At 38.5% G+C, this 15,423-nt stretch overlaps 1 protein-coding gene across 2 annotated transcripts in view; it reads left to right on the top strand.

The window, feature by feature from the left end:
* The first annotated feature begins 3,571 nt into the window (after window positions 1-3,571).
* ppm1lb (protein phosphatase, Mg2+/Mn2+ dependent, 1Lb) overlaps window positions 3,572-15,423 on the top strand; it is a 123,334-nt gene continuing 111,482 nt past the window's right edge. For both annotated transcript variants that reach the window (XR_009827411.1, XM_062059891.1), the window contains exon 1: window positions 3,572-4,304. Coding sequence is in view for 1 of the 2 variants with exons in the window: in XM_062059891.1 (XP_061915875.1) it covers window positions 3,906-4,304 (399 nt within the window). In the remaining variant the exon portion in view is untranslated. The remainder of the gene's footprint in view (window positions 4,305-15,423) is intronic.

The raw sequence follows: 15,423 nt of genomic DNA, 5'->3' as shown, positions 1-15,423 counted from the left end.
CTATTTTCGCCTGAGTAAAATAACCAACCAAAACATTATTTAATCCGAATAACGTGATACACTATTAGTTTCACATCAAATATGAGTTTTATTGTACTGTTTCAAATGAGCGTCAAATTGAAAAAAATATGTGTATAAATGTAAACAATAAAGACATTCAACACGTATTGTCCAAAAAAAAAAAAAAAAAAAAAAAACACAGACCATAATAATGTTGTTTAAATTTAAAAAGGTTTAAATGATCTTACTATTGTTATTGAAGAATTTAGTATTTTAAACTCAATGTTTTCTACAAGCACCTGCTGACTAGCTGTCACACTGACGCATTCACGACTATCGGAATTTTTCAATACGATACTACTAAGTAGAAATTGGGCGTATTGATACGCATTTTCTAAGACTTTGAACCACCGGGAAAAATAGTGTTCTTAAAAACAAACTATACGTAACATTTTGCACGTTATAGCGACCCCCCGCGACCCCGAAAGGGACACATGGATGGATGGATGGAAACTCAATGGTTTCTACAAGCACCTGCTGACTGGCTGTCAGACTGACGCATTCATGACTATCGGAAATTTGTATTACGAAACTACTAAGTAGAAATTGTGCGTGTTGATATGCATTTTCTAACACTTAGAACCACCGGGAAAAATAGTGCCACCTTTTTCCCACGGAGGTCCGTAACGCGAGTCTTGAGGACCCAGAAAGCTGCCCTATTTTCGCCCGAGTAAAATAACTAACCAAAACATTATTTTTAATCCGAATAACGTGATACACTATTAGTTTAACATCCAATATATGTTTTATTGTACTGCTTCAAACAAGCGTCGAATTGAAAAAAATATGTGTATAAATAAAAAAGATAAAGACATTCAACACGAAGACATTGTCAAAAATAAAAAAAACGCAGACCATATAATGTTGTTTAAATTTAAAAAGGTTTTCATTATTTTACTATTTTAATTGAATAATTTAGTATTTTAAACTCAATGTTTTCTACAAGCACCTGCTGACTGGCTGTCAGACTGACGCATTCAGGACTATCGGATTTTTTAAATACGAAACTACTAAGCAGAAATTGATGCGCATTTTCCAACAATTTGAACCACCGGGAAAAATAGTGTTCTTAAAAACAAACCATGCGTCACATTTTGCACGTTAGGTCTAATGCTGTGTGTGTTTTACGATGATGGTAACGTTAAAATGAAATAATAACCGCACTTTTTAACGCCACATTTTCCCACGGAGGTCCGTAACGCGAGTCTTGAGGACCCAGAAAGCTGCCCTATTTTCGCCTGAGTAAAATAACTAACCAAAACATTATTTTTAATCCGAATAACGTGATACACTATTAGTTTAACATCAAATATATGTTTTATTGTACTGCTTCAAACAAGCGTCAAATTGAAAAAAAAATATGTGTATAAATGAAAATAATAAAGACATTTAACACGTAAAAGTCATTGATAAAAATAGAAAAAAACGCAGACCATATAATGTTGTTTAAATTTAAAAAGGTTTTCATTTTCTTACTATTTTAATTGAATAATTTAGTATTTTAAACTCAATGTTTTCTACAAGCACCTGCTGACTGGCTGTCAGACTGACGCATTCAGGACTATCGGATTGTTTTAATACGAAACTACTAAGTAGAAATTGACACGCATTTTCCAACATATTGAACCACCGGGAAAAATAGTGTCCTTAAAAACAAACCATGCGTCACATTTTGCACGTTATGTCTAATACTGTGTATGTTTTACATACTTTTTAACGCCACTTTTTTCCCCACGGAGGTCCGTAACGCGAGTCTTGAGGACCCAGAAAGCTGCCCTATTTTCGCCAGAGTAAAATAACTAACCAAAACATTATTTTTAATCCGAATAACGTGATACACTATTAGTTTAACATCCAATATATGTTTTATTGTACTGCTTCAAACAAGCGTAAAATTGAAAAAAAATATGTGTATAAATGAAAATAATAAAGACATTCAACAAGTAAAAGTCATTGTCAAAAATAGAAAAAAACGCAGACCATATAATGTTGTTTAAATTTAAAAAGGTTTTCATTTTCTTACTATTTTAATTGAATAATTTAGTATTTTAAACTCAATGTTTTCTACAAGCACCTGCTGACTGGCTGTCAGACTGACGCATTCAGGACTATCGGAATTTTTTTATACGAAACTACTAAGCAGAAATTGACACGCATTTTCCAACATATTGAACCACCAGGAAAAATAGTGTTCTTAAAAACAAACCATGCGTCACATTTTGCACGTTAGGTCTAATACTGTGTATGTTTTACAATGAAGGTAACTTTAAAATGAAATAATAACCACACTTTTAACGCCACTTTTTTCCCACGGAGGTCCGTAACGCGAGTCCTGAGGACCCAGAAAGCTGCCCTATTTCCGCCTGAGTAAAATAACTAACCAAAACATTATTTTTAATCCGAATAACGTGATACACTATTAGTTTAACATCAAATATATGTTTTATTGTACTGCTTCAAACAAGCGTAAAATTGAAAAAAAAACAGGTGTATAAATGAAAATAATAAAGACATTCAACACGTAAAAGTCATTGTCAAAAAAACCCCCCCAAAAAACAAAATGTTGTTTAAATTTAAAAAGATTTTGATGATATTACTATTTTAATTGAATAATTTAGTATTTTAAACTCAATGTTTTCTACAAGCACCTGCTGACTGGCTGTCAGACTGACGCATTCAGGACTATCGGAATTTTTTTATACGAAACTACTAAGCAGAAATTGACACGCATTTTCCAACATATTGAACCACCGGGAAAAATAATGTTCTTAAAAACAAACCATGCGTCACATTTTGCACGTTTTGTCTAATGCTGTGCATGTTTTACGGTGGTAACGTTAAGATGAAATAATAACCACACTTATTAACGCCACATTTTCCCACGGAGGTCCGTAACGCGAGTCTTGAGGACCCAGAAAGCTGCCCTATTTTCGCCTGAGTAAAAATAACTAACCAAAAAATTATTTTTAATCCGAATAACGTGATACACTATTAGTTTAACATCCAATATATGTTTTATTGTACTGCTTCAAACAAGCGTCAAATTGAAAAAAAAGAAGTGTATAAATGAAAATAATAAAGACATTCAACACGTAAAAGTCATTGTCAAAAATAGAAAAAAACGCAGACCATATAATGTTGTTTACATTTAAAAAAGTTTTCATTTTCTTACTATTTTAATTGAATAATTTAGTATTTTAAACTCAATGTTTTCTACAAGCACCTGCTGACTGGCTGTCAGACTGACGCATTCAGGACTATCGGATTGTTTTAATACGAAACTACTAAATAGAAATTGATGCGCATTTTCCCACAATTTGAACCACCGGGAAAAATAGTGTCCTTAAAAACAAACCATGCGTCACATTTTGCACGTTTTGTCCAATGCTGTGCATTATCTACAGTGACCACTACAGCAGCTTCTCCCGCGCCGGTCTATGATACGACGTGTACCTGAACGCACCTCCGCCTTGTATTCTGGCAGGGGGGTTGGTCCCCGGCCACAGCCAGTGTGGCAGCTGGGAATGCGAGGACTCTCCCGGGCTGCTATTCCGGGGACCAGGGGGGGACAGTCGCGGGGCTGGAGGAAGAAGAGCCCGGCTGACACACGCATCGAGGTCCGGCGTGGTGGACTTAATAAGTTCCTGAATCCCACCGCGTGATTAGCGGGTGTCTGCGGTGCCTCTCCCGCGGGGCTGCGGGCTGAAGTGTTCGGCGTCCAACTTGAACGTCTCATTCATTTCTTTGGTTCGACGGTCTCGCCAGGACGGAGCCGTCCTGCGCGCTCCAGCCATGGACTGAAATCCTCGGCCGACGTACGACTCCCCACGCACGGACAATAATCAATGATCGAGGAGACCATGACCCTGCTGTCCCTCCTAGGTCGAATCATGCGCTATTTCCTCCTCAGACCGGAGACCCTCTTCCTGCTCTGCATCAGCCTCGCCCTGTGGAGCTACTTCTTCCACACGGACGAGGTGAAGACCATCGTCAAGTCCAGCCGGGACGCGGTCAAGATGGTGAAGGGGAAAGTGGCCGAGATGATGCAGAACGAGCGCTTCGGCGGCCTGGACGTCCTGGACGCGCAGTTCGCCAAGACGTGGGAGTCGAAGAGCACCGACGTCGCCGTCTACTCCATCCAGGGCCGGAGAGACCACATGGAGGACCGCTTCGAGGTGCTCGCCGACCTCGTCAACAGGAGCCACCCGTCCATTTTTGGCATTTTTGACGGCCACGGCGGGGAGGTGAGTTTTGACGCCCAAAAAAACAACCCCCGTATAGCAGGCAGTGTTCTTCAAAAATGGGGACCCCATCAAGTCATAAAAATGGTACACCTCGTCGTGGCTTGTGCAGCCCTTTGAGACACTCGTGATTTAGGGCTATAGAAGTAAACATTGATTGATTGATTGATGATTTTTGGGGTCCCACTTTTTGTACGCGTTTTGAAGCATTTTGAAAAGATGCGGGGCCGGGGGGCGGGGTTAAGGAGTATATTTATAGCTAGAATTCACTGACATTCAAGTATTTCTTTTATATATGTATATATTTATATATATAAATACAATAAATACTTGACTTTCAGTGAATTCTAGCTATATACATATTTATTTTATTATATATATATACTGTATATATAAATAAAATAAATACAAACCCCGTTTCTAGCTATATATATATTTATTTTATTATATATATATATACTGTATATATAAATAGAATAAATACAAACCCCGTTTCTAGCTATATATATATTTATTTTATTATATATATATACTGTATATATAAATAAAATAAATACAAACCCCGTTTGTAGCTATATATATATTTATTTTATTATATATATATATACTGTATATATAAATAAAATAAATACAAACCCCGTTTCTAGCTATATATATATTTATTTTATTATAAATATATACTGTATATATAAATAAAATAAATACAAACCCCGTTTCTAGCTATATATATATTTAGGGTCCGCACAGGACCATTTCAAAAGGAATCCCAAAGGGAGTCCTTTTGCAATGGGACGAAAGGACCCTATTGAAATTGTAATGTTTATTATTATTCTGCCGCCGCCACAAAAAAACGCTAATTTGACCCACTTAACATGCTCCAAAACTCACCAAATTTGACACACAAATCAGGACCTGCGAAAATTTCAACAAAATAAAAAAACCAAACCCAAAAATCACAATTGCTCTCTAGTGCCCCCTAGGAAGTAAATTGCCTCTAACTCTCCCACCAGGAAGGTCGTAGAGACATGAAACAAAAACCTGTATGTAGGTCTCACTTAGACCTATAATTCATAATTTCACTTCTTCGGGCGAAAACCAACAGGAAGTTGGCAATTTCCCCTTCAAGACAAAAAATTACTAAAAACACTAATTTTTGATTTTTGAGCTGTAATTTGACCCCCTTAAAATACTTCAAAACTCACCAAACTTCTCACACACATCGGGACTGGTGGAAATTGCCGACGGCGTGTCTGGGTGTTGTTGATAAACGGTTTTCGCCTTGCATAGGAGAGTTTTAACTTGCACTTACAGATGTAGCGACCAACTGTAGTTACTGACAGTGGGTTTCTGAAGTGTTCCTGAGCCCATGTGGTGATATCCTTTACACACTGATGTCGCTTGTTGATGCAGTACAGCCTGAGGGATGGAAGGTCACGGGCTTAGCTGCTTACGTGCAGTGATTTCTCCAGATTCTCTGAACCCTTTGATGATATTACGGACCGTAGATGGTGAAATCCCTAAATTCCGGCGGGTGGCGGGTTTTGGTGGTATATTGTAGCGTCCCGGAAGAGTTAGTGCTGCAAGGGATTCTGGGTATTTGCTCTGTTGTGTTTATGTTGTGTTGCGGTGCGGTGCGGATGTGTTTGTCATTCTTGTTTGGTGTGGGTTCACAGTGTGGCGCATATTTGTAACAGTGTTAAAGTTGTTTATACGGTCACCCTCAGTGTGACCTGTATGGCTGTTGACCAAGTATGCGTTGCATTCACTTGTGTGTGTGTAAAAGCCGCATATATTATGTGACTTGGCCGGCACGCTGTTTGTATGGAGGAAAACGGACGTGACGACAGCTTGTAGAGGGCGCTAAAGGCAGTGCCTTTAAGGCACGCCCCCAATATTGTTGTCTGGGTGGAAATCGGGAGAAATTCGTGAGAATGGTTGCCCCGGGAGATTTTCGGGTGGGGTACTGAAATTCGTGAGTCTCCCGGGAAAATCGTGAGGGTTGGCAAGTATGACTCAGTGGCCTAGTGCAGTGATTTTCAACCACTGTGCCGCGGCACACTAGTGTGTCGTGAGATAGTGTCTGGTGTGCCGTGGGAAATTATGCAACTTCACCTAATTGGTCCCAAAAATATTTTTTGGACCGTAAACTCCACATCAGTAGGTGGCAGCAGGTAGTTCATTGCTTTGTAGAAGTCGGAACACGTCGAGGATGGTTTGTCGTGATCCCGACATGCAGAGCACAGCGGGAGACAGCGTGCAGGTAAAAAAGGTATGTAACGCTTAAACCAAAAATTAACAAATGGCAAGTCCCGCTAGGAAAATGCACTGATGCATAGGGATGGCTATGTAAAAAAAAAAAAAGTAAAACTGAACTAGCTACAAAGTCAACAAAAACAGAATGCTGGACGACAGCAAAAACTTACAGCGTGTGGAGCAAAAACGGCATCCACAAAGTACATTCAAACATGACATGACAATCAACAATGTCCCCACAAAGAAGGATAGTGTACGCACAACTTCAATAGTCTTGATTGCGAAAACAAAACAGGTGCGGGCAATAGCCCTCAAAGGAAGGCGTGAAGCTGCTACAGGAGAACACCAACAAAACAGGAAATGTCACCAAAATAACAGCGCAAGACAGGAACTAAAGCACTACACACAGGAAACAACAACAAACTCAAAATAAGGCACGACGACCTGGTGGAGTTTCATTTTGTAACCTTTTTCTGCTGGTGGTGTGCCTCCGTATTTTTTATGAAAAAAATGTGCCTTGGCTCAAAAAAGGTTGAAAAACAGTGGCCTAGTGGTTAGAGCGTCCGCCCTGAGATGGGTAGGTTGTGAGTTCAAACCCCCGGCCGAGTCATACCAAAGACTATAAAAATGGGAGCCATTACCTCCCTGCTTGGCACTCAGCATCAAGGGTTGGAATTGGGGGTTGAATCACCAAAAATGATTCCCTGGCGCGGCCACCGCTGTTGCTCACTGCTCCCCTCACCTCCCAGGGGGCGATCAAGGGTGATGGGTCAAATGCAGAGAATAATCTCGCCATACCTAGTGTGTGTGTGTGACAATCATTGGTACTTTTTTTTAATCTACAAAGATACAAATAATTGCTATTGTGACATCTAGTGGACACATTTATGACAGCAGTTTCTTTCATTCAAAAATGTCGGCTCATTTTTATACTTAGCTCTGATCTACCTCATTCATATATATATAATTTATATTGGTTTATTTAATAAAAGAGATGTTAACAAGTTAAAGGTGTTTAATGGTAATACAAGCATGTTTAACACATATAGATTCCTTTCTTTCACGAAGACAAGAATATAAGTTGGTGTGATTGTGATGACTTGCATTGATAGGAATCAGACAGTAGTGATGATAACCTCCACATTTTCAAATGGAGGAGAAAAAAAGTCCTCCTCTCTGAAAGTGTTTGGTTTTTGCCATCTTGTTTGTCGAGCTTCCATACTCCTTTTTATACACTTTACAAGAAATAAGTTGATTTCTGAGACTCTTGTTTTGTTAGCGCAGGCAGGATGAAGCAGGGTTTTTTATTGTGAAGACAGGAACTTTAGAGTTCTTGACGACAGGTAGGGCGCGGTAGTCTGTTGAAATTAAAAAGTGTTTCTCGCCTTCCTGTCGGTCGTTTTTTCTTAATAATGATCTGGCAGCAGCCAGCGTCATCTCACGTGAATGTCAATCAAGTGACGAAAGTGAGTGAAGATGGATGATCGCTCATTTGTAGGTGTATTTAGGCTCAATGGACTGACACACCCTCCGCCATCGACCGCGAGCTTACCATCGACGTAATGGCCACCCCCGGTTTAGGGTATATTTTTCTCGTCTCAAACTGAGCACCCTGCCTCATGGGAGCTTAGTTTCGGATTAGTTTTTGTCTCCTCTTTTTCCTATTTTTTTTGAAAAATTTTTTTTTGGTGTATTTATTCCAAGAGCTTTTTTTCGACACTGAATTTATTCATGTAAGTGCATTTTTAGTGAACTGATTATTTATTTATTTTTTTTTACATGAAATTATGATGACAATTTCATTGAATAAAAATGGGAGAGCAAAATTTCTGTGTTTAAAATGCATGGTTTTATAATTCCGTGTAAAAAAAAAAAAATCAATGCAGAAATATTTGTTGCTTCAAAACTGATTGACCTTTGTCACGTGACTGAAAACTTGACACCTCAGAATCAGAATCGGAAATATTTTAATAATCCCTGAGGGGAAGTTAAAAGTTTCAACACAATCCCATTCAAGAGCAGACAAACATTACAGGGAGACAGAACAGGATCGCTGACGGGTTTGGCAACTTCCGGCGGCCCTTACAAAAAAGGTGAGAAACAGGGGGGGATGGGAAAAGAACATATTCAATCTCAGCCTGGGCCCTGGAGAGGGGGTCCAGACTGAGGCCAAGGGAAGAAAAACCTCATACCCATTGCACACATAATCATGTGTGTAAGAGGGAAACATCAAAGAACACAAAGAGCTGATGCAACCAGCCTCTTCTACATACAGCTACAAAAGTAAAACAACAACAAAAAAAACATATACACTGTGGTGGTCTCTGCGGTGTTCCACACTATCGACTGCTGGGGTGGGGGGAGCAGACCCAACAAAGCAACCAAGAGAGCCGACTCCACCCTCGGCTGCCCACTAACATTCCAGTCCGCATTGATGAGCGAGAGTACGTCCAAGGAGTCCGAGTTGTCCGGGACCTGCTCATTCGGCCAAGACACTGTGAAGCTTGTCCGTCATTGGCTGGTTCTGAAGCAGGCTCTGTTGCCTCGGTCTTAATTTACCAGAAGTGAGTCTTGAGTTTTGAAGCAACGACTGTTTCTGCTCTGATTTTTTTTTATTATACAGACTTCAGACATATAATTTTTAGACACTGAATATTTACGCAGTGAATTTTAAAGGCCTACTGAAATTATTATTTTTTATTGAAACGGGGATAGCAGATCCATTCTATGTGTCATACTTCATAATTTCGCGATATTGCCATATTTTTGCTGAAAGGATTTAGTAGAGAACATCGACGATAACGTTTGCCTGTACCGGAAGTAGCGTGACGTCACAGGTTGAAAGGCTCCTCACATTTCCCCATTGTTTACACCAGCAGCGAGAGCGATTCGGACCGAGAAAGCGACGATTACCCCATTAATTTGAGCCAGGATGAAAGATTCGTGGATGAGGAACGTGAGAGTGAAGGACTAGAGTGCAGTGCAGGACGCATCTTTTTTCGCTCTGACCGTAACTTAGGTACAAGCTGGCTCATTGGATTCCACACTTTCTCCTTTTTCTATTGTGGATCACGGATTTGTATTTTAAACCACCTCGGATACTATATCCTCTTGAAAATGAGAGTCGAGAATGCGAAATGGACATTCACAGTGACTTTTATCTCCACGACAATACATCGGCGAAGCTCTTTAGCTACGGAGCTAACGTGATAGCATCGGGCTTAAATGCAGATAGAAACAAAATAAATAAACCCCTGACTGGAAGGATAGACAGAAGATCAACAATACTATTAAACCATGGACATGTAACTACACGGTTAATGCTTTCCAGCCTGGCGAAGCTTAACAATGCTGTAGCTAACGACGCCATTGAAGCTAACTCAGCTACGGGACCTCGACAGAGCTATGCTAAAAACATTAGCTATCCACCTACGCCAGCCAGCCCTCATCTGCTCATCAACACCCGTGCTCACCTGCGTTCCAGCGATAGACGGAGCGACGGAGGACTTCACCCGATCATAGATGCGGTCGGCGGCCCGGAGACGGAGGAAGTCAAGGTGAGGTTGGCGGCTAGCGCGTCTGCTATCCATCTCAAAGTCCTCCTGGTTGTGTTGCTGTAGTCCGCCGCTAATACACCGATCCCACCTACAACTTTCTTCTTTGCAGTCTCCATTGTTCATTAAACAAATTGCAAAAGATTCACCAACACAGATGTCCAGAATACTGTGGAATTTTGAGATGAAAACAGAGCTTTTTTGTATTGGATCCAATGGGGTCCGAATACTTCCGGTTCAACCATTGACGTCACGCGCATACGTCATCATATCGAAACGTTTTCAGCCGGGAAATTTAAAATGTCACTTTATAAGTTAACCCGGCCGTATTGGCATGTGTTGCAATGTTAACATTTCATCATTGATATATAAACTATCAGACTGCGTGGTCGCTAGTAGTGGCTTTCAGTAGGCCTTTAAAACACTATTTTAACGGACCGATTTAATAAACACTCTGTGGAAGTGGCTTCCTAGCAGTTCCACTGTAGACACGGCACATGAGCCAAGCGTTCGGTTTTTAACAAAGTTTTTAATGTACACAGGTTTTTATCAAAATCTTTCTCCCGCAGAACGTGACTTTTCAGTCACGTCCGTATCCTCTCTCTTCTCCTGCTCCCGGCCGCTTACTGTTAAAGACAACAGATGATTAGATGGAACACGTACCACCTGTGAAATCTAATCACCTGCCAGCCGTGTCTCGCCGTCAGCACTGCCACGCCCCCGTCTGATGGTGCTCTGTGCTCAGCACCATGGACAGAGGCGGTGACCTTTGCTCCTGCAGGCAGCGCTGGCCACATCTCCCTCCACAATCACATATTTTGCTCACAAATTGTTATTCAATTAAATTGTCGGCAGAATTTGATGTGGAAAAAAATCAGTTCACAAAATTTAAATGCTTCACTTCTGTTACATAAATCTAGTGTCAAAAAGCTTTGGTCATAAAGACACAAACTAACCTCCGTAGCGAGCCATCGGTCTTCCTGTTCTGTCTACCCTTGTTTATTGTATCTTTGCTCCTCAATAGGTTGTACTGGAACCAAATGTTGTATTTTATTAGGTGCAATGACAATAAAGTTCAATTCCATTCCAATTGCGGGTAAGAGTAAAATATACTGTTACAGTCCCTGATCCCACTGGAATGAACACTAACCACAATAACAATGCAAACACGATAATGACATCACAGCACACACACATTGCGCAACACAAAGAGCAACTCCCTGTAAGCAAGCGGAGGTATCACTTCCTGGGGCACTCAACACTGACAACATGTACAATGTTTACTTTCAGTGTTGCATCTAAAATGACTTCATGCGTACCATAGCTTAGGGTCACTATAGCTCAGGGGTCACCAACCTTTTTGAAAGCAAGAGCTACTTCTTGGGTAGTGATTAATGCGAAGGGCTACCAGTTTGATACACACTTAAATAAATTGCCAGAAATAGCCAATTTGCTCAATTTACCTTTAACTCTATGTTATTATTAATAATTAATGATATTTACACTTAATTGAACGGTTTAAAAGAGGAGAAAACCCCCAAAAAATGACAATTAAATTTTGAAACATAGTTTATTTTCAATTTCGACTCTTTAAAATTCAAAATTCAACCGGAAAAAAGAAGAGAAAAACTAGCTAATTCGAATCTTTTTGAAAAAATTAAAAAAAGAATTTATGGAACATCATTAGTAATTTCTCCTGATTAAGATTAATTTTAGAATTTTGATGACATGTTTTAAATATGTTAAAATCCAAACTGCACTTTGTTAGAATATATAACAAATTGGACCAAGCTATATTTCTAACAAAGACCAATCATTATTTCTTCTATATTTTCCAGAACAAAAATTTTAAAAGAAATTCAAAAGACTTTGAAATAAGATTTAAATTTGATTCTACAGATTTTCTAGATTTGCCAGAATCATTTTTTTGAATTTTAATCATAATAAGTTTGAAGAAATATTTCACAAAAATTCTTCGTCAAAAAAACGGAAGCTAAAATGAAGAATTAAATTTAAAATTTATTTATTATTCTTTACAATAAAAAAAATAAATTTTCTTGAACATTGATTTAAATTGTCAGGAAAGAAGAGGAAGGAATTTAAAAGGTTAAAAAGGTATATGTGTTTAAAAATCCTAAAATCACTTTTAAGGTTGTATTTTGTCTCTAAAATTGTCTTTCTGAAAGTTATAAGAAGCAAAGTAAAAAAATTCATGAATTTATTTAAACAAGTGAAGACCAAGTCTTTAAAATATTTTCTTGGTTTTTCTAATTCTATTTGAGTTTTGTCTCTCTTGGAATTAAAAATGTCGGGCAAAGCGAGACCAGCTTGCTAGTAAATAAATAAAATTGAAAAAATAGAGGCAGCTCACTGGTAAGTGCTGCTATTTGAGCTATTTTTAGAACAGGCCAGCGGGCTACTCATCTGGTCCTTACGGGCTACCTGGTGCCCGCGGGCACCGCGTTGGTGACCCCTGGTATAGCCGCTGGTACAAGGAGTTAACACATTTAGTCACATGGTTAAAACATATATCTGAAGTGAATACAGCCCACCCTCACACAGACTCTATTCAACAGTGGCCCGCAGTTAAATTGAGTTTGAGGCCCCTTTTCTACAGCCAGGAACCGGTTTGACCTTCCTCACAGAAATTGACATAAAAAAAGAACATACTTCAGTTTTTGAGTACCAACTGCAAAAACACTAGCCAAATACCCAATATATGACTAGAGGGCTCTGCTGTTTTTAATATATATATATATATATATATATATATATATATATATATATATATATATATATATATATATATATATATATATATATATATATATATATATATATATATATGTATGTATGTGTATATATATATATTATATGTATGTATGTGTATATACATATTTACATATATACATACATATATACATATACACATACATACACATATATATACATACATATACATATATACTGTACATTTACATATATACATATACACATATATATATATATATATATATATATATATATATATATATATATATATATATATATATATATATATATATATATATATATATATATATATATATATATATATATATATATATATATATATATATATATATGGCAAAGTAAAGTGCAATTTTAAATTTCCCACGAAATATCCTGCTGAAAACGTCTCGGTATGATGACGTCAGCGCGTGACGTCACGGATTGTAGCGGACATTTTGGGACAGCATTGTGGCCAGCTATTAAGTCGTCTGTTTTCATCGCAAAAGTCCACAGTATTCTGGACATCTGTGTTGGTGAATCTTTTGCAATTTGCTCAATGAACAATGGAGACAGCAAAGAAGAAAGCTGTAGGTGGGAAGCGGTGTATTAGCGGCCGGCTGCAGCAACACAAACACGTAGCCGGTGTTTCATTGTTTACATTCCCGAAAGATGACAGTCAAGCTTTACCATTGGCCTGTGGAGAACTGGGACAACAGAGACTCTTACCAGGAGGACTTTGAGTTGCATACACGGTACCGTGAGTACGCAGCTGCGGATTCCAAACATTTGATGGCTTGCCCGTACGTGCGTGCCGCTATGTGCATGTCACGTACGTAACTTTGGGGAAATATATGTGCTGTATGAACTTTGGGGAGGTGAACGGTACTTTGGGCTTGAACCCTTCTGATTAAACTGTCTGTACGGATTTTTGCTACGTGCTACCGTTTTGATTTTACGAGCCTTCAAAGACCCGCAGCACTGATGCTGCTCCGGGGCCAAAAATGACAACGAAAATGCAATTATTCCTTCTTTGTCCTCAAAATTCTACACACAATACCCTATAATGACAATGTGAACTCAGACACAACTTCCTCTAACTCCCAGTACACGAAACAAAAACCTCTATGTAGGTCTCACTCAGGACTACCACTGGACAAAAGTATTGGGACACCTAGGACTAGCACCTGCCAAAAAGCGGACCCGTCCAATGCTGCTTGCAGCTTTAATTATTCTTTATTCTTCCGCCGCCACAAAAAAACGATAATTTGACCCACTTTGGTTCACCTCTTCTACTAATTCAAAGAAAAAAAACCAAACTTCCACTTATTCTACTTGACGTTTGTCAACGTGGATAAACAGCGCTTTGGTACGTGCACACGTTCATCATTGAGTAATGCTTTGGAGGGTAATCACCGAGCTCAAAAATGCAGTTGGACAGGTGTGTCGTTGAAGGCGTATAATTTGGTGGAGCTCTTAATTAGGAATGTTCATCCAGGGATGTCAAACTGGTTTTCATTGAGGGCCACATGGCAGTGAATAATGGATGCATTTGCCTCTGGATTTCATGATTAATTATATCAATTGTTCTAAGTAGACTGTCCATTTTACAGTAAAAACTTTACATTTACAAAATTTTACTGTAAAATATAGTGTTTTTTTTATTTTGTTACAGCATTTTACAGTAAATGGAAAAACAGTACAAGTTCTTTTTTTCATTCTGCCAACTTAGCTGCCAGTTTTTTCTTACTCTTTCTATACATTACTGCCGCTGGTGGTGGAAAAGTGTATTACACCTGAGTACTGCTTTGACCCACACAGACCACAGATATGTTTTGGTGGCCCTCTAGGGCCATTTTACAGTAAAAACTTTACATTTACAACATTTTTACTGTAAAATATAGTGTTTTGTTTTTTTTACAGCATTTTACGGTAAATGGAAAAACAGTACCACTGTTTTTTTTGTTGTTTTTTACGGAAAAAGCTGGCAGTTTATTACCAGAATTGTGTTAAATTGACATTGGTTTTTACAACATTATATTGTTCATGGAAAAACAGTACAAGTTCTTTTTTTATTCTGCCAATTTAGCTGCCAGTTTGTTCATACTCTTTCTATACATTACTGCCGCTGGTGGTGGAAAAGTGTATTACACCTGAGTACCGCTTTGACCCACACAGACCACAGATATGTTTTGGTGGCCCTCTAGGGCCATTTTACAGTAAAAACTTAACATTTACAACATTTTTACTGTAAAATATACTGTTGTTGTTTTTTTTACAGCATTTTACGGTAAATGGAAAAACAGTACCACTGTTTTTTGGGTTTTTTTTACGGGAAAAAGCTGGCAGCTTATTGCCAGAATTTTACTATTAAATTGACGTTGGTTTTTACAACATTATATTGTTAACGGAAAAACAGTACAAGTTCTTTTTTTATTCTTCCAACTTAGCTGCCAGTTTTTTCTAACGTAAAAACAAATGTACCGTCTTTCCACTTACAGTAATACACCGTTAAAAACCACAACCCTAGATTTTACAGTCAAAAA

Source organism: Entelurus aequoreus, linkage group LG10 (assembly GCF_033978785.1).
Source record: "Entelurus aequoreus isolate RoL-2023_Sb linkage group LG10, RoL_Eaeq_v1.1, whole genome shotgun sequence".
Classification (NCBI taxonomy): Eukaryota; Metazoa; Chordata; class Actinopteri; order Syngnathiformes; family Syngnathidae; genus Entelurus; species Entelurus aequoreus.
This window is presented reverse-complemented; position numbering and strand designations above follow the sequence as displayed.